Source organism: Alosa pseudoharengus, unplaced genomic scaffold (genome assembly GCF_046254945.1).
Source record: "Alosa pseudoharengus isolate Yale_2024_CS ecotype anadromous, Long Island Sound unplaced genomic scaffold, YU_APseudo_1.1 YU_APseudo_1.1_scf_14, whole genome shotgun sequence".
NCBI lineage: Eukaryota > Metazoa > Chordata > Actinopteri > Clupeiformes > Clupeidae > Alosa > Alosa pseudoharengus.
The window spans coordinates 20,011,895-20,031,576 of NW_027468609.1; the positions used below are offsets into that span (position 1 = coordinate 20,011,895).

At 40.9% G+C, this 19,682-nt stretch overlaps 2 protein-coding genes across 10 annotated transcripts in view; both read left to right on the top strand.

The window, feature by feature from the left end:
- The first annotated feature begins 4,180 nt into the window (after positions 1–4,180).
- On the top strand, positions 4,181–13,408 carry rab36 (RAB36, member RAS oncogene family). The gene is made up of 10 exons (XM_076284097.1): positions 4,181–4,284; positions 6,771–6,862; positions 7,187–7,261; positions 8,513–8,614; positions 8,734–8,798; positions 9,973–10,024; positions 10,209–10,290; positions 11,100–11,190; positions 11,907–12,020; positions 12,451–13,408. The coding sequence occupies exons 1-10, from the start codon at positions 4,216–4,218 to the stop codon at positions 12,501–12,503; spliced, it is 795 nt and encodes a 264-aa protein (XP_076140212.1). The 5' UTR covers positions 4,181–4,215; the 3' UTR covers positions 12,504–13,408.
- A 572-nt stretch (positions 13,409–13,980) lies between these two features.
- The window catches only part of depdc5 (DEP domain containing 5, GATOR1 subcomplex subunit), a 34,373-nt gene continuing 28,671 nt past the window's right edge, over positions 13,981–19,682 (top strand). For all 9 annotated transcript variants that reach the window (XR_012986779.1, XM_076284098.1, XM_076284099.1 and 6 more), the window contains exons 1-15: positions 13,981–14,136; positions 15,087–15,164; positions 15,304–15,391; positions 15,567–15,613; positions 15,831–15,916; positions 16,353–16,436; positions 16,660–16,709; positions 16,902–16,971; positions 17,074–17,152; positions 17,350–17,411; positions 17,733–17,802; positions 18,306–18,378; positions 18,585–18,688; positions 18,893–18,967; positions 19,460–19,594. Coding sequence is in view for 8 of the 9 variants with exons in the window: in XM_076284098.1 (XP_076140213.1) it covers positions 15,101–15,164; positions 15,304–15,391; positions 15,567–15,613; positions 15,831–15,916; positions 16,353–16,436; positions 16,660–16,709; positions 16,902–16,971; positions 17,074–17,152; positions 17,350–17,411; positions 17,733–17,802; positions 18,306–18,378; positions 18,585–18,688; positions 18,893–18,967; positions 19,460–19,594 (1,087 nt within the window). In the remaining variant the exon portion in view is untranslated. The remainder of the gene's footprint in view (positions 14,137–15,086; positions 15,165–15,303; positions 15,392–15,566; positions 15,614–15,830; positions 15,917–16,352; positions 16,437–16,659; positions 16,710–16,901; positions 16,972–17,073; positions 17,153–17,349; positions 17,412–17,732; positions 17,803–18,305; positions 18,379–18,584; positions 18,689–18,892; positions 18,968–19,459; positions 19,595–19,682) is intronic.

Genomic DNA, 19,682 nt, shown 5'->3' on the forward strand with positions numbered 1-19,682 from the left:
AAAATCTCTGCGTTTAACCTAAAAAGCGTCTCCGTGTGGACAGGCCCTTAACCTATTACTGGTCATTGTGCTGGAGGGGACATATTTTGGTTATATACCTTTGCAAATAAATTATATTGCAATAACATAGGTGATATAATTTGGCTATTTAACGAAGAAACACATAAGAAGTGAAATTATTGGATTTGGATGTATGTTAATAGTAACTGAACAAGTTAGATTTTTTGTTTCTCAAGAATGTGAGACAAAGTTGTTTGGTAACAAATACAGTATGCTAACTGCAGAGCCTTGATTTATCAAGCCTGGAACCAGGCTGTTAAATTGATGATTATAAATTGTATTTATCCTATGAATTTCTCCAGACATGACTCCATTTTTAATGCAAATGTCCAGTTTAGTGTGTAGTATAAAGTTTAAAGGGAGGCTTTATAAGTGCTTTATAAGTGTGTAATCACATTTTTGTCTGCAGTGCTGAGTTCTATAAAGAAGACACAGATGCAAAGTCATGGTGGTTTGTGGGAGATGTTTCAGGACAATCAGCAACACATTCCAATGTAATTGGTACACACTTTCTTGACCTCTTGTTGTTGCATTTCATAACACCAGTCTTTGTGAGCTGATAGAGAGAGAGATTGAGAGAGACAGTGAGAGATTGAGAGAGACAGAGAGAGAGAGAAAGGGGGGGGAGGTCTATATCGCATAATTAGAGCAATACCAGACCCTGTACTACCACAAATGGACCGAATCCTAGAAGTTAGTTATTCATTCATCAAGATATTTTTCTGGTCCCAGATAAACAGTGTTGTATCTATTTAAAGCTTTAAGGTATTCCACAGTGAAGTCCAGGCTGGCTTTATAATGGAATTATTTGATAGCCTGGTAAGGTCCTGTCATTTGCTGAGAACAGACATGACATCTTTAATCCCATATATATTTTTTAATCTTGCCGTGTTAGTTATCTAATTTGCAGTAATCCAATTACTTGTAGGAATGGCCAGTTATTATTCCGCAAGTACCATGAAAAAACGGTGCCACATGATTTTATACTTGGAGTGCAGAAATTCACCAAGCATTATCAAAAACATTTTTTTGTCTTTTCTGTAATAAAGTATTTCTCTAGATGCAGCCTTCCTTTCCAACTTGTCCATGGCACAATAAGATTCCTGATGTTTGTTTTCCAGTAAAACAGTGGGTTTTTGTTTGTGGTGGAAAAGCATGTAAGTAGGTGAATGAATACCATGCACGCACTTTGAAATGGGCGGAGAAGAGCCAGCTAAAGTTAGACCTTGTGACAGTCATGAGGAGCTACGTGAAGGAGATGAGCCGAAAAAAGAAAACGCAAAGGAGGGACACCGAGATTGGGAGGGCCCACTAGAGCGACGACAGAGAAAAACGCATAATTCGAGATAAAATAGCTGCTGGAGTAGGCCTAATGTGTAACAATCACAGGCCACTGGTGTTGTACATGTAGATATCCCCCTTTTCACCAGAAAGCCTCAGCATTTCTCCTGTGTGTGTGTAGTGTGACCACAACATGAGATGGACATACTGTACAATATGGTGTGTCACCGAGTAAAGACAATCTCTGTTTTAAGGCTTACCTTATGACAACACAAAACATTCACACGGTTTAACAAATATATGTGTTTCTAAAACATATAGAAAAACAATGTATTCAAAATGATACAGATGGTTTACATCTCAGTGCTTTAATCCTTCTTTGACACACCAGTTATCATGTGCATATAAAATCAGACCATGTCACATGACTTTGGGCTGCTGCAGACATGGGGGTCAGGATTGGAGAGCTAACTTCAGTCAGTTAAGCATCTATAAATTGGCCTTCATGTTAAAAAAGAAAAACATCTGATAGGTGTTGACTTCTGGCCACATTCTCACAAACAAGCCAATAAGGTGTCTCATACAGATGGCCACAAATTATGTCGTCAATGTGGATTGGCTGATCCTCCCAGGTTGTAAACTGCCAGTTCATCCACTAATCCACAGACATCATACTTTTATGTCCACCAGTAATGTGGCACCCAATTGGCTAATTGGTGAAGATGTGGCTGGATGTGAGCACCTGTCAGACACCATTTGTAAAGATGATGGCTGCCAATTAAGTATATTTTTGCCTGTAGCAGCTATAAGGCTAGGACTAGCTGTTGAAATTAATGTCTGTGGTATATAATACCTGTATGGCTACAGGCCTTTCACAGTCACCCATTCTAAAAAATCTCCAAGGAAATTATTAAATGATATGCACACATAAGACCATTCACCCTGCCCACACACTCTCACATTCACCCTGTACACACACAAAAGCATCCCCTCTCTCTGTGTGGCTACACTCAACATCTAAGCCTTGATGGCGGACTTCCAGCATCCACGGCTATCTGCAGGCTGGCGGGAATTAATGTTTGGGTCAAATCAATGGGGCTTTCTTGACCGCCTTGCGGGGACTGCATCATTGATTAGTACTTGTGAAATGGGATAGCACTGAGGGCAAAGGGAAGAGCCATCATCTCACCCCGATCAGGACGTTAACAGCCATTAAGAAGACAGCCAGTGTGCTGTGACACTGACCCAGTCATAGACCTCTCCAAATGGCTCAAGGCTTGGGAACATTTCCCTTTCTGTCAATACACTATGCAGCGCTTTGCGAAGAGAAAAATGGCCCCCACATCACATTATGTCAGCTGTGCAGCTGTGCAAGAGAGATCCAATGCCAGTTGCCAAGAGAGCAGAGCATCTTCGCTCCTCTGTACTATGAATTTCAACTGGTTAGTATTCCTCTCACATACTGTAGTGTGCCACACTTATGCAGTCATGCAGTGGAAAGGAGGGCACAATCTAACATGCTTGGCATGACACAGCAATCCATGTTACAATTGCTATTTCTGTCTCACCAACGCCACCTACAGGACTAAAGTAAAGTTACAACTGACTCATGCGATAGTTTATTTTAGACACAGCAACGGATACGAGGACAGATAGGCAGGTAGCCTACAGACAAATGAGCCTTTTACAAACAGCCATTTACGTGGACAGATATACTGACGGATAGATTTCATTCAGTTTCAGTGCTGACCAGCCTTAACTTTTAATGCGGTGGTGCCACCTGCTGGTTGCTACTTTCATATTTTTTTCCTTCAAAAAATTACACAGGTTATTCTTTTTTTTTTCAAAGAGAAATTGAAGCGTCTGACTACCTTATTTTGTGTTCTTTAATGTTTTATGCTAATTGAGTGGCAAGAAATGTGTTTTCCACTGGGAGGGGAACGAAAATCAGGATAGGCAGCTTTTGATATGAGGTGAAGGACATCATTTTTTGGGAAGACCCGTCTATTAATTTTATGTTGTGGTTTATTTTATGCTGGGGAACGTACAGAAGCACAATCGTATTCCCCATAGACTGTTCTATATACAGTCTATGGTATTCCCATTCGACTTCATGTGAGATGGAAGAAAGGGGTGAAGGTAGACAGTGGGTGAAGGTGGGATCATTCCACTTGTGACATGTCGGCCTGGCAGGCATGGCGGTTGCCATGGTGACCCAGGGACGGATCTGATGCAGCAAACAGTGACTGAGATAAAGCTACTGTACTGCTAGCTGTAGCCTACTGTAGCCTACGTTTTCTGCTCTGACGTGCGGTTAAAATCTTCAGGAAAAAATAACTTCCGTGAGTACAAGTACGTTGGTTTGATTCTATCATGCATATGATTGTCAACTATTAAATATCGGCAGCGGTTGGCTTCATTTTAGCTTCCGTTAATTTGTTAGGAACATCTCACGTTAGCTAACATCTCTGGTAACAGTGAGGGAGTTTCTCGTGCCAAAGGAATAAAGGGAACTTATTTACTTTCTAGTAACGTTAACGTTAGATAGTCTAGTTAGCAGCTAGTTTAACACAAATTGCGATCACGAATCTGCTCCAATGTTGCTCGACTAGCTTCTACTGTAACGTTAGCTTCTAGCTACATCACAAGAAAATAGCGGCAGCTGAATGTTGCTGAAAGCAGTAGCAGTAAACGTTAACTTTACTGTGTAATTTTGGCAAGCTACAATCTTACATCCAGGTATTCATTGTCTTTTAGATGTAACTCACATGTTTACTCTGTCAGGGATTTTGAAATATAACGTTACTCTGTATGCACTTGTAGTTATCTCAACAGGTAACGTTACTGCAGATCACAGGTGTCCTCCGAGCTTGGATGCTAGACGGCAGGATGCACTTCTGCCCACCTGTCAGTCGAGACAGGGTTATCTCTGACTTCCCAAAGGTAACCCTCGCATTGTCAGATAATTATCTTAGCTGGATTATTTCCACGCACCCAAACTTGGATTTAAGTGATCCATGCTTTTACAAACTTAATGAGGAGTACAATTTTAATTTGTCACAGAACTAAGTCAGAACTAATCAAAACACTCAAATCACACATGGGTCCAGTGTTTTCCTACAATATTCTTTACGTAAGTGTAATGGAGGGGATGTCCTGTACCTGTTGTGGACTAGCCCTCAGTGTAGATTGGTGTGATTGGAAATGTGTGATCTGAACAGAGGGGCCTCAGTCAAGGCCCCATTGCAGGATCACAGGACTGAAGCTAATTCCTTCAGCCATTGGGCGGATTATGAACTTTCGGGCCCCTGGGCCCAGATGTATTAAGGGCCCCCCACTTATTGTCGTATATGTGGGAGGGGGGGTTTGGGGGTCCTCCCCCAGAATTTTTTTTATTTGTTTGATGCGATTTCCTGTAGTCTGGTGCATTTTGGGGATGGCCAATACTAAATTCAGATTCATAGCCTACATCCTAATTTGTTGATATTGAGGCAATGATTACATGCAAAGGCCCCTGGGCCTGGGCCCGGTAGGCCCGTGCAGTAATCCATCCCTGCCTTTAGCCCTTAGTTATGACCCCATAAAAGTCCTACCACATATTTGTTCCAACCATTCAGAAAATAAAAACACAGTTGATTCTTTTTAGCTAAACTCATCTGCCAGGTAGATGAGCTTACTAGTGAAATCACCTGTTTTAAATGCACATGTAGAACCAGTACATGAAAGGACTTTTACTTTCTGATGCCAGGTTTCCTCTATGTCCCCATCACCTCCTCCTCTGCTGAGCTCCTTCACAATCAGTGTCCTTGCAATCGCCTCTGTTCCAGAGTGACATCATCTCCACATCTAAATGTTTTCCTACACCATGAAAAAAATATTAGCTTATTCAACATAGCTGGCATAACATAACATGACTTGACTGGGCTGTGTTGAATGCACACATATTTATTTATATATGGTGTACACATAAGTTGACGTGTCAGAGGGCAATTATAAGTATAGTATAAGTATAAGTATATATACTCTTTTGATCCCGTGAGGGAAATTTGGTCTCTGCATTTATCCCAATCTGTGAATTAGTGAAACATACTCAGCACACAGTGAACACACAGTGAGGTGAAGCACACACTAATCCCGGCGCAGTGAGCTGCCTGCAACAACAGTGGTGCTCGGGGAGCAGGGAGGGGTTAGGTGCAGGGATGTATTACTGCACGGGCCTACCGGGCCCAGGCCCAAGGGGTCAGGGGGCCCTTAAGCCCAAGCCTTTGAATGAAATCATTGCCTCAATATCAACACCAGGATGTAGGCTATGAATCTGATTGAATTTAGTATTGGCCATCCCCAAAATGCACCAGAATACAGGAAATCACATCAAACAAATGAAAACATTTCTAAGGGAGGACCTCCAAACCCCCCTTCTGGGCCTAGGGGCCCGAAAGTTCATAATCCGTCCATGGTTAGGTGCCTTGCTCAATGGCACTTCAGCCGTGCCTACTGGTCGGGGTTCGAACTGGCAACCCTCCGGTTACAAGTCCGAAGCGCTAACCAGTAGGCCACGGCTCCCACAGGTCCCTTTCCACACGTGTATAAAATCAAGCACCTATAGGTTATGAATGCAGACTGCATGGTGCTCGATTAACACAACTGTGGAAAGTGATGTAATGAAACCCATGAATATCTTAGCACTCACTATCTTTTCACAAGCTTACATACCCTATAATACATTTTGTTATGATGAACAAATTTGTTTATATTTACACATTTAATTTTGTTCACTTATTTAACGATTTATACCACACTGTATTTTTAACAGTATGATTCAGGCTACATGATTTCAGCATTGAGCATCATCTTGTTGTTATAAGCTCACAAACACAAGATATTTTTAGATAGCGGTGCCGTGCCACAGTAAGACATTGTGTACTTTAGTTTTGAGTGACATTTATTTAAGGTCACATTGAAGAAGAAGTTTTTGTTGATGCCAGTGAGCGCTCTAGACATGGCAGGAAATTATGGACAGATGGCATCCCCTCAGTCTGCAAATTAAATTCCTGCAGGAAATCATATGGGACTTCTTGCCTAACACTCCATTTAGGAAACATCTAGCAAATATCACAGTTTTGCTTGTGAACAGGATACAGCACACAGACCATGACAAGTGTAGGATGTTAGAGTTAGGGAGTTTCTGTAATGAGGCCCCAGTTCATTTGGTAAGGTTACACTAAACTCAATCTCTTAAGTGTTACAGCAATGAAGTTAAGTTAGCGGAACTTCCGCTCGTGTCTAAATGACAGGGTCAAACGTAGAAAAATATCACCGTTGGCATCGTTTTCGTTGTCGTCTAAACACCACCTCAGCCATTAACCCTCCTATTATGTAGCGGTGAGGACACATTTTTATCTCAGAGGCATTTTTTCCTTTCCTCACAGTGCTATAACCCAAAGGCATGTCTACAGGAGAAAGACAACTGGAACAGCCAAGCAAAGATGGCATGCAAGGAGAGAGCAGAGCGACAACAGGCGTGAGTAGTACTGGTGTGTGTGTGTGTGTGTGTGTGTGTGTGTGTGTGTTTGTATGTGTGATGTTTTCTGGAAATATTTCAAGTTATGTTGGAAATGTAATTGTGCAGATTTAAATGAATAATTAAGATGTGCTTGTAAAAGTGTGGTGGGGAGTGGCATGGTTGGGGGTTTTAGAGTTTAGAGGATATGTGTGCAAAATGCACATTAATATTTGTGTTGGGTGACTCACTAACCTGTTTTTTTTTTTATTGTTTTTGTTATTGTAACTGAAGTCTCTATCTAATAAATGTAAGTTTCCTGCCATTTCTTTTTTCTTTTTTAAGGTGGGACAGACTAAAAATGTCCAAAGCAGTGGTGGTTGGAGACCTGAACGTGGGCAAGACATGTCTAATTAACAGGTACATTTGGTTAGAAGGCACACTTACGCTGAATTTACACTGGCAGGCCTTGATGCACAGTTCCGATTTTCAGCCTATGTCCACATCTATGTTTGAGAGTGGCCCATATGAGATATGTGTCTTTACCTGGTTCACTAATTTGTATAACAATCAGGACAATCCGCATGTGCAAACACACGGCACTGCAAATGCACGAAATGAGCTTGCGCTAAGGAATTTCAGTGGCTAGTTGTTTACTTTAGTTTCCAAAGTATCTTGAGAAGTAGGCAAAATAGGCTATAGTTTTTATTTTAAGGCGAAAAAATGTCGAGCCTACCGCCTTTAATACAGCTTTTTCATCTGTTTTCATTTTAATTACACCGTTATGCCAGTCGTGCATTTACATGAAACTGAAAGCAACATTGTATGTAATGTTATGCGAAAACATAAAAGATTGTGGGTATTTTCAACAATGCGCAAGTTGAAAATGACAGGGAATATCCAATCTGCCTGTTTAGACGACAGTCGCATTGGCACATATTCGATTCATATCGGATTTATTTCCACATATGAGGCCTGAAACCGATCTGAACATATCGGAATCCATGTGCTTTTTTCCTGTTTACACGTCCATGCTGCACATTGGAATTGTGCCATATTTGAGCAAAAAATTGGAATTGGCTCACAAACGTAGCCTTAGGAGTCAGGGCAACTGTGTTTTATCTGTAATAGCTATGTAATAGATGCTTGACTTGGGTGTCCAACAAGAGATATAATCAGAAAGTAAATATGCTAAATGCCTTGCCTTGTATGTCTCCTGTATGTCTGAGAATCCAGCAAAATGTTATCTGAACCCAACTGTTCCAAGGATTCCTCCTCTCCTAACACTTCCTCCAACACACCTACAGTAACACGCACGTACCATGCACTTCAGTCTTTTCCCTCCTCTACCTCCTTTTACCACTTTCTCCTCCTATCACACTTTGACTAGTTCTTAGAAATGTTGGCACTCTTATCATCTAGTAATAGTATTGACAAATGCAGTGGTAATTCCTAGCTAAGGTCTCCTTTGTACTGTAGTTTGAATGTTATTCTTTTTTTATGCCTAGATCTTTCTAGATCCGTGAGGGCCAGATTTGTTTAAGCCTAGTCCTCCTGGACCAAAAAAAGATCTTCATTGAGAGAAAACTTGTAATCTATGACTTGTGGCTTAAACTGACCCTTGATGTTTAAATATTTATCAAAGAATTCTGTTTGTTTTCTCCTCTGCAGGTTTTGTAAGGATGTGTTTGACAGGGATTATAAAGCCACTATTGGGGTGGATTTTGAGATCGAGAGATTTGAGCTCTCTGGCATTCCCTTCTCTCTTCAGATGTGAGTGTTTTGTGTGTCTTTCTTCAGGATATTATTTTGTGAATTTCAAAACTTCAATTGGATCCCTTGTCTAGTTTCCGTGTTAAGACATCAATGTAAACCTTCTGATTGTTTGTCAGCTGGGACACGGCGGGTCAAGAGAAATTTAAGTGCATTGCTTCAGCCTACTACAGAGGAGCTCACGGTAAGAGAGCGACGTCTCCAGAGGTGTGAATGTCCGGCTTCAGAAAGTCCTGCCACATTTTTGTTCCAACAATTCACTTAAAACAAAACTCTCGCCAAAATGCAACCTAGGGTCTTTTTGTGAATGTACCCGAACTTGTACCCGTACCTCAAACTTTGGTTTAAAAGCATAATTACGACATTAGCGCCACTTTAAGATTGACCGTATTTTCGTTTTCGGTTCAGTAGTGCTGATCGCTATTTTTAAAACACTAAGAAGGCTCGGCACAACATGAAACTTTGCTCGAAGCATCACCAGGGTCTCTACACATAAACTCGAGCATTGAGAACATTAAGTGTGTACACAGAAAGGTTTTGAACAATTCACTTCTTGACTGGCAAGATGGCGGCGAGCGGAAAAAACAACTGCTGAAGTGAGTGGTTCAAAACATTTCTTTTTAGTTAGCTCTGTGTGCACTCCCATTCAAAAAGCCATTTGACCCAAAAACGAAAATACAGCCAATCTTAGTCAATCTTAGAGTTTTGCTGTAATCAGCTGACTCTAATTAGCACAGCTCTTAAGCCAAGTACATCAGGTAATTAGTGAAATCACCTGTGTTAAAAACACACAGGTAGAACCAATACATGGCAGGATTTAAGCTACGTTCACACCCAAGTCTTAATGCTCAATTCGTTTTTTTTTTGCTCAGATACGATTTTTTGTTTGGCTTTTTTTACATTACCTTTGAAAATGTGGCCTATATCAGATTCCAGTGTGAACTCCGAACAGACCCCCATGCGCAAAACAACAATAACAATGACATCAGCTAACTCCCGCGGCGCATGATTGTGACAAATGTTGATGTACTGTAGATTGACGTAAAAGTCGCATCAAATCCGCCTTGGTGGTTCACACTGCGGCCGCATTGAAAAAAATCAGACCTGGGTCTGATTCAGGACCACATATGGAAGTTGTCTAAATCTGATTTGAAAAAAAGCATAACTGGGCAAGATTTGAGTGTCTGACCTGGTCACTTGACCCCAAATTTGGGCCACTTTTGCCTGTAGTCTGAACGTAGCATTTCTTTCTGAAGCCGGGCTTTTACATCTCTAGACATCTTCCAACACAGCCAGGACAAACATGAACTGCTTTTGCTTCTCATGTGTACTAACACAGTTTCATATCTTTGCTACAGTAATCATCACAGTCTTTGACATGTCGGATATCAGAACTTTAGAACACACTCGGTAAGAAGAAATGTTTCTAATGGACACAAAGGCCATTATGTACTTATACACTGTTATTGGTCATTCTCTAAACTGACACTAGGCTTGTTTTTGCCGTACAGTATTCTCATATTTATGAAACTGCTCATCTTTGGCAGTGGTGTTGTTGTGATGAGTGTTTGTCGTGTTTATTTGCCCCCCTCAGGCAGTGGCTGGTAGAAGCTCTGAGGGAGAATGAACCTAATGCCTGTTCTGTGTTCCTACTGGGCACCAAGAGTGACCTGATGGTGAGATTACACATCCTGGACACGACTAGTGACAACACACACACACACACACACACACACACACACACACACACAAACACACACACACACACACACACACACTCAACACACACACAAGTATTTATATTTAGTCAGTGTTCAAAGTAGCTCCATACTTCATTGGTAGACTTCTGAGGGCCTTGACATTTAAAACGAGACATTGAGAACTTTGAAAAAGCTTGAAAAAGACAGTATATATAGACAGTATCTTCAAGGAGTTTAGCGTTTGCTGCCATCTTGAATTTTGTCACGATAAGTCAAGCGACGAGTAAGAATGAACAGGTATGATAAGGGATCAGCATGGATTCCAGTTTCGTCCAGTAACAGCAACTGGAATCCATGCATTTTCACAGAATTATTTTTGGAATCTGATCCCTGAGCCTCGTAAATGGTGTAAAACTGTGATTTATTTGCATGGCTAGGCCGATGCCCGAGGCACCCCGATCGAAAAACTGTTTGTAGCATCGGCTAACTAGCGCCAGATTTCTGAGTGCAGGGGACAAGCCGAGATGAGCTATGAGACATACGTTCACACTCATGTTTCAACACACTTTAGGTCAATATCACACCGGAATTCTCCTTTAAGTGCCTTGCGCTGAAGCCGGGAATTGAACCCACAACTTTTCAGGCTACTACATGCTAGCCCAGTTCGTTAACCACTACACTACGCTATCATCATATATCACATCATACATATAATCATATATTTCAATGTAATATAATCATTATCTGTGTTTTTGAGCCTACTAACCTCTCATCTGATGTTCTAGTCTCCAGAGATGCGGGCCAGTTTAGAGAGAGATGCTGTCAAATTGGCATCAGAGTTACAGGCGGAGTTCTGGATGGTGTCATCCAAAACAGGTGATAATAGCTATAACTCACTATACTGTTGGGCAATTCCACACAAAACTGTCATGTCCATAACGCCAACTAAATGCCATGGTATTTGTATGATGCAAATGATTATGTGAAAAGTTTTGGTTACACTTTACTTGACAGTATCGACATAAGAGTGACATGACACTGTCATGAACGTGTCATAAACAAGTCATAAACGTTTATGACATAATGCTTCTGTTATTAAGTGACATTCATTTTTTGTCATAACAATTTAGGGTTAGGATTAGGGTTAGGGTTAGAGTTAGGGTTAGAGTTAGGGTTGGGATTAGGGTTAAAGGTTAGGATTAGGGTTCATGTGTCATGACAGTGTCATGTGTTCATGACAGTATCATGTTACTCTAATGTCGATACTGTCAAGTAAAGTGTTACCAAATTTTTCCATGTAAGTTCTACAACTAAGAAGAGTGAATGCTCAAATTTGAAGTAACCATCATTCACATCATACTGTACCATGGCATTGTGTTGGCGTTATGGACGTGACAGTTTTGCGTGGAATTGCCCTGTTACACCATCAAGCCATTATCTGTTGCATTGTGAGGTTACTACAGTACATCAGTGTGTTGTCATGGAAAAACCAAGCCTCAGTGCAGATCCTCCAATGAAAGTGTGGCATTGGTCAATCATGAAGATGTTGTGTTTGTGTTGAGCTTATTTGATGCTTTATGGGCTTTTTTCAGGAGAGAACGTGAATGAGTTCTTCTTCCGTGTGGCGGCGATAGCCTTTGAGGATGCCATCCTGAGGGATCTGGAAGGAACAGCCACACAGAGCATTGGCCAGGGAGACATCATTAGTAAGATGGGTTTAAGAAAATGTCCCTGATCTACAAATCAAAAGCACTGTAAATGTCAAGTTGATGTTTTTAGGAAACGTTTGTAGAGCGTTCTGAGTGTCTGTCTTGTGGCTGGCTATGCCTGTAACTGCAGGTTGGCCCTTCTGAATGAACAGTTGCTCTGTCATGAAGTGATTTTGATCCATCTGGATAATGCTGGGGAGGTTCTCTAGATCTGTAAGGCTTTAAATCTTAAGTCTGTATTTGGACCACTGCTTTACCCACAAGGAAACCATTACATTTTGAGTAGGACATATAATTGTGTTTAAGGTATGTTGATTTTGGTTTGGTCATGGCATCCATGATGAAAGTCAGCACACAGCAGCCATCTTGGTTAAAAAATCGAACAAACAAACAAACACTTCTCCATTCATGTCTTCTCTTCTCTCAGGGGCATCACTGGAGGACACTCCGAACAAGGAAGTGAAAAAGACATGCTGCTGAAGCCACAACCCCACCCCCCAGGATGGAGGGAGAGAAGACACAGCTGCAGACGAGAAGAGAAAAGGAACGATCCGAGAGGAGAAGAGACTGAACTGCAAAGCACCAAAGCTGCAGTGTTGTCAGCAGTGTTTTTGAGAAAGCTCTCTCAGATCAGCGAGCTGCTCCCCCTTCTTTGAGGGAGGGCTGGCCTGGCCTCGAGCACACACTTACTGCAGTGTTCTTCTCATTCCCTTCTGTTGTTTCTTGAGGCAGAAGGGCAGAGTTTATATCTCTATTTAGTCATATGCTGTTTCCCCCCCTCAGTTTGACAGACACTTTAAGCAAAAGTGGCATAGAGTATACTATAAACATGTAGTTAGAGTATAGGGCATACATTTAATTTAGGAACATACTGGTAAAACTTGTACTTGTAATGTGCTGTAAGTTGCTTTGGGTAAAAATGTCTGCCAAACATCTCAGGTGAGAAAATGTTTTAAAACTGAGTTTGGATTTATGGTTCGTGCTGATTGATAGCCCAGGAGATTATTATGATCTACGGCTAAAGGGGCACCACTTCATTTGGTATTGATTGATCTACCCATTTTAATAATTTATGAAAGGGAATATATAATCTCTGTCAGTGCTTCTGTACAATACAGTATAGGCAATGAATGTTATTCATGAAATATGTATACACGTGGCGGTGCCAGCCATGAGCATTCCTTATTAGATCAGTATTGTATTGCCTTGTAGCATAAAACGTACAATATTATGTAAAATAGTACGGTATTGGTCTACACCAGTGATCACCAAATTATGATGAAATATTTTGTCAGCTAGTTTAGTATGATATGATTTTTGTAATTTTTTTCTTTGTTATTTTTTTATTTTATTTAGTGTTCTAACTTTGGACTTTAGATGACTTTTGTTTTCTTCTATGGATTTTCTAGACAATTGAAAGATGATTAAATAAATGCAACCTGATGAAACTGCTGTATGTTTTTACTGAGAGGAATTATGACGAATAAACATTATGAAGAAAAGATAAGGCCTTTTTATACGTTGAATTGTGTACTGCAGAGAAAGATTGCACCTGTCAAATGGAAAATTTACCGCTGAGGAAATATTAATTTGTATTACAGTAAAATGTCTACAGTTGATATTGTTTCAGTTTTGTTGTGAGAATAGACCGAAGACAGTTATGTAAACAAGGTGAATACATAGGGCTTAAGACGCACAGACATTTCTTGCATGCCCAAGATGGATCACGAGACTTATTGTGGGATAGACATAGCCCTGGAAGCAAATGTAATTTGCTGCCGCTAGGGTGCGTCTAGATTTCTAGGCTAGGATAGACAGATGCGATATCCAATGAATAGATAGCATACTGTAGCCAATGCATGTCCATGTTGGAGACATTGTAATCCAATCACAGAGAGGTATATACCTAAGAGGCGGGTTCTATGTATAATGTTTTGATCCTGTGGTTCCCCAAGCCGGAAGTGAGTGAGCACCAGTACTACTGCTGAACTGTCTTTAGTAACAGAAATGCCTCAAAGATTAAATTAATTTTCTGCACCCTTTCATAACTTGTGCATTAATTTAGCTCTCATAAACCCGTCATCACAAAGAGTCTGGCTGGCAGCTGATGACGGTATGTTTGCTACTTCTCACTTGCAACTATCCACTCAAAATGAGCCAAGCAAGCTAATGGTAACGTTAGCGCTGCAGTTAGCAATAAGTTTATCAGCAGCATGAGTCGAGTCGCCGCCCTGTCAAAACCTAACAATGCATTCGCCGTTTTATATTTATTTATGTTTTGCATACGATTGCTGCTGCTGTTGTTGTCAAATCACATCATTTCATGCCATGAAAGTTGCATACAGATTTACAAAGAGATATAACACTACACATAAAGTCCAACCAGTCTGTAGTTGCTGAAATCATGTGGTCTATGTGATTCTACTGTACGTCCTTCTGCTTAACCCTCCTCTTGTTGTGTTCGCGGTCAAAATGTGACCGATTGACAATTATTTTCTCTTAAACATATTGTTAATTTATTCTGACTATCATGAGGCTCCATGACTTTGTTAACACAGGGCATCTGAACACACAAAACAAATGTTAATCATTTTCATAACAATTTGAGTGTTTTATTTAACTTTAGAACACCCATGTGTATTCCCAGTCAAAAATGACCGGGCATTAGAGTGAGAAAATGGTCAGTGTATAAAATTGAATCCAGTCACATACCTATTGATCAGATGGATTGTATGTGTGCATCTGTGCATTAAAACACACACACAAACACACCCTCACACCCTCTCTAAATAGCAAATGGAAGTTCAAAACTGGTAATATCCAATAGAACATAAGTTGATACAAAGGTCTATCACAACATTAGATGATAATATATGTGTTACTATGGATTTATAGGAAGTTATAATGCAGCGGTCATAGTAGTGACTAGTTACAAAACTAGTAAACATGAAACGAACACAACAGGAGGGTTGAATTGTGTAAATTGTCTTTTTATCTTACTCCCAACGCATGATGTGAATAACATGTCATGCACGTAAACCAATAATGGCTTTCACTCTTTAGCCTAGGTCAGCAGGATGACTATCAAGACAAACAAATCTTACAAGCTGGTGGTTCATAAAAAAGGCTTTGGCGGAAGTGGTAAGCTACAAAAAGCATTCATACATTTCACGTTTCTAGTGTAAATTGCACTTTTAGAATGGCCTAATTCATCTGAATGTCATGGACAAAGAGACAAGATAGGTTTGATAGGTTTGCTGAAATTACTGTTCTGTTGCAGATGATGAGCTGATGATGAACCCCAAGGTGTTCCCCCACGTGGCCCTGGGGGACATCGTAGAGATCGCACATCCCAACGATGAGTACAGGTGAGCTGGGTCAGGCTGACTTGGTTCTTTAATCCACCTACTGCATTGCATTCAGGTTTAGGTGAACCAAAATTGACACCATAACAGCGCTCAGTTATATTACTCTCTCTCTCTCTCTCTCTCTCTCTCTCTTCAATCTTCCTCTTCCACTTTTCCACTTGCCTCTCACCATCAGTCCTCTTCTGCTGCAAGTAAAGAGCCTGAAAGAAGACCTGCAGAAAGGTATTTAATTTCTATCCTGTATCATGTTGAAAATGCACTGAAATAGGTTATGTGATGTAAAGTTGACATGATGACGTCCATGTAAAGCAGTGCAACGTTCATGAAGACTATGAGTAAAAATATATTTTGCATTGTGTGGGGTCCTATGGTGCCTCATACTGTAGGTTGCCACCTACTTTACTATTTGTTTTCTCTGTCTTAAACTTCAATCTTTCAGAGACAATCAGTGTTGACCAAACAGTTGCCCAGGCCTTCAAGCTCCGTGCTTACCAGGATGTCATCATCAACATTGTGGATCCTAAGGTATTTCTCGCAAATGCGTTTGCTTTATTTATATTTACATTTGCATTCATTCATCTAGCAGACACTTTCATCTAAAGCGACTTACAAAACGAGGAATAACATTCAAACTACAATGCAGAGGAGACCTTAAATATACCACAACAATAAATACTACTATGCAGAGGAGACCTTAGATATACCACAACAAAAAATACTACTATGTAGAGGAGACCTTAACCTTTATACTGTATATCCATTATCCCATCATGCTTAAAGCTTTTGTTCATTTTGGCCTTACTCTTAGTGATGGTACTTCACTTGCCCATGAGGTTTGCCTGTGATTACTAATTAGCTTTTATGTTGAATCCTTTTGTCTCTGTTTGGCATCTTCTTGGTACATTGTTGCTCTGTGTTTTTGTATTCATTATTCTGTGTCATTGTACTCATTTCTTTATAGGATGTCACCCTTGATCTTGTGGAGCTCACCTTCAAAGATCAGTACATTGGCCGAGGAGACATGTGGAGACTGAAGAAGAGTTTGGTGAGGGAGTGTGTGTGTGTGTGTGTGTGTGTGCGTGTGCGTGTGTGTGTGTGTGCGTGTGCGTGTGTGCGTGTGCGTGTGTGTGTGCGTGTGTGTGTGTGTGTGCGTGTGCGTGTGCGTGTGTGTGTGTGTGTGTGTGTGTGCGTGTGTGTGTGGTTTTGCTTATAAGAATGGTACCGTTTTAGGTTGACTCTATGAAACTATCGTGTACTCATTTCCCTAGGTCAGCACCTGTGCATACGTGACCCAGAAAGTTGAGTTTGCTGGAATCAGGTAGCTTTATTTAGTTCTTCCACCATCCGTATGTTTGGCATGCTTGTGTATAATCTGTTTGTGTTTTGACCACACCTGTTGATTGGTTTGCAAGCGTGTGTTTGTGTTTCTGATTGTATAGACTATAAATGATGTTATGTTTGTGAGATCTTACAACCATATACTCTTCATGCTGTCCCTCTTCCCACATAGGGCCCAGGCCAGTGAACTATGGGTCAAAGGTGAAAAGGTCACATGTGGGTACATCAGTGAGGACACAAGGGTAGGAAGCACACACTGCCCAAATTGTGCCCATAATGTACCCACTCTTCAGCCATGTTAAATCGGACTGTTCTCAAACGTACTGATCCTATTTCCAACTCAGGTGGTGTTCAGGTCCACTTCAGCGATGGTTTACATCTTCATCCAGATGAGTTGTGAAATGTGGGACTTTGATATCTATGGTAAATTTCCCACAACCATTTCTTTTTACTTTTCTGAGTGAGTGTTTGCCCTCGTGTTTGGATTTACAGCATGTCTGTAATGGTGTTGGTTCTATGAGCGTTTTTTTGTCTTCGTTAGCCAGGTTTTTGTTCTTTGTCTTGTCCACATGTATTTCTATATACAGTACAAATAATCATGTATTCTGGGTCCTGTATAGGAGACCTTTACTTTGAAAAGGCCGTTAATGGTTTCCTGTCAGATCTCTTTACCAAATGGAAGGTGAGGAAAATGTGTATTTTTTAATTGAAATAGTTATGTCCCTAACTGCCCAATTGTTTTTCTGTAATTATTAAGTATTAGCGATACATGTTGTAGGTATACTTATATAATGTTATCACTGCAAGCCTCACTTGTATACTTTATCTACATAAAGTCTACTACTTTATGTAGATTTATCATGTTATCTTTATCATGGTGATTGCAATTGCATTATTGTATTATATTAGTAAATCATATAAATTAAAGCATATGTATTATTGGTCCCACATGGCCTTGCCTGTACTGATACTATCTGATCCATACTGCTCCCTGACTCATCAGGAGAAGAACTGCAGTCATGAGGTGACGGTGGTGCTGTTCTCCAGAACTTTCTACTCAGCCAAATCTATGGGTGAGATCAGGTTACTTCCTCATAACAATCCTGCCAACAGATCAAATGTGTTTAGATGGTTTATTTTCTTGCCTTCCTCGGCTGTAGTGGTTTGAACAGTGCAGAGCTTTGTATTGTATGTAGTGGAATAGTTTTGCTGGTTGGTGCTCAGCTTGATAAATGATTTGCTTCCGTGATTAGACCACAGTAAAGCTGATGATACACTAGGCAACTTTTTGATCGATGTTGCTGGGAAATGATCCCGAGTATTGTGGTTCTGGCACTTTCCCATTGATATTGACCAACATTTGTTTCTAAGGAACTTTAATCAGCAGGCATATTTTCATGATCATCCAATCAGAAAACCTGGAACTGGTTATGTGGTTGCCCAGCATCAATGCTCAAAAGATTGCCCTATTTATCATTACCTTAAGTTGTAGTTGCCGGGAGGTAAATGACCTGACTTTTGGTGGTTGAGAGGGAAGGTTTCCTGGGTTCCTTAACGTCCTATTCTCCTCCTCTAGATGAGTTTCCTGAGATCCTGAGGGGTTCTATCAGACAGGACCATGAGGGACGCTTCTATGAGGATTTCTACAGGTCTGACAGCTGCAACACATCCAATGTATTCATGAGAGATAGATAGATAGATAGATAGATAGATAGATAGATAGATAGATAGATAAAAAGACAGAGAAACAGAGGAAGAGACAGAGTTTGGGTGTTGTGTTCTTTTGATGTCTGTTGTCTTGTTGTTTTTCACTGTGTTGTGTGTGCGCGCACGTGCATGCGTGCGTGTGATGTAGGGTGGTGGCCCAAAACGAAAGACGAGATGAGTGGACATCTCTCCTCATCACCATCAAGAAACTCTTCATCCAGTACCCTGTCCTGGTGCGCCTCAGAGGAGCAGGTACATCACACAGACACAGACACACACACACACACACACACACACACACATACTGTTTAAAATGTCTCATCGATATAACTTTGTGCTCTGTGTGTGTGTGTGTGTGTGTTTGTGTGTGTGTGTGTGTGTGTGTGTGTGTGTGTGTGTGTGTGTGTGTGTGTGTGTGTGTGTGTGTGTGTGTGTGTGTGTGTCTGTGTGTTGCAGATGGCTTCCCCTGTGGTCAGAACTCCACAGCAGCTCAGGGGAACTATCTGGAAGCTATTAACCTCTCCTTCAATGGTGAGTGCTCCTCTGTGTGTGTGTGCTTGTATGTGTGTGTGTGTGCGTGTGTCTTTGTTTGTTTGTTTGTTTGTCAAGGCCATCACGTCTGTAATGGTACTATGGCTAAGTTTTATTTATTCACAGTTTCATAGCATAGTGTTCACATAGTGCTTCAGTGCATTTATAGTGCATTTTTGCCATTTCTGTCTGGGGTGTTATCTACCTAGTTATTCTTTTTCAGCCATTACTTTAGCTGTACACCATTGTGTCTTACTCTGTGGCCTAGCGGTAATGGGTAGTGCAATATGCTTAACCATATAATTTCTAAGAAAGCAATTTTGTGATGCAGAGTTGAACTGAGTGATTTTCCTCTGTGCCCCATACTAAACATTTTTTATAACATTCACTTTTAGGCTGAGCCATACCAAGCCATTACACCATTACAGCCATTACACCGTCTCTGTCCTCACACTCTGTTCCTTCCTGTGTTTCTCTTTTTTCCTCATGCAGTGTTCGACAAGCACTACATCAACCGCAACTTCGACCGCACAGGGCAGATGTCCGTTGTGATCACACCGGGCGTGGGGGTTTTCGAGGTGAACCGCCTGCTCATGATCCTCACCAAACAGCGCATGATTGACAATGGTGAGCTTTACCACATGTCCTTTTGCATGGTATCATCATTGTAGTCATTTTGAGGGGGGGCTTTCAAGTACTGTATGTGCTTAAGCTG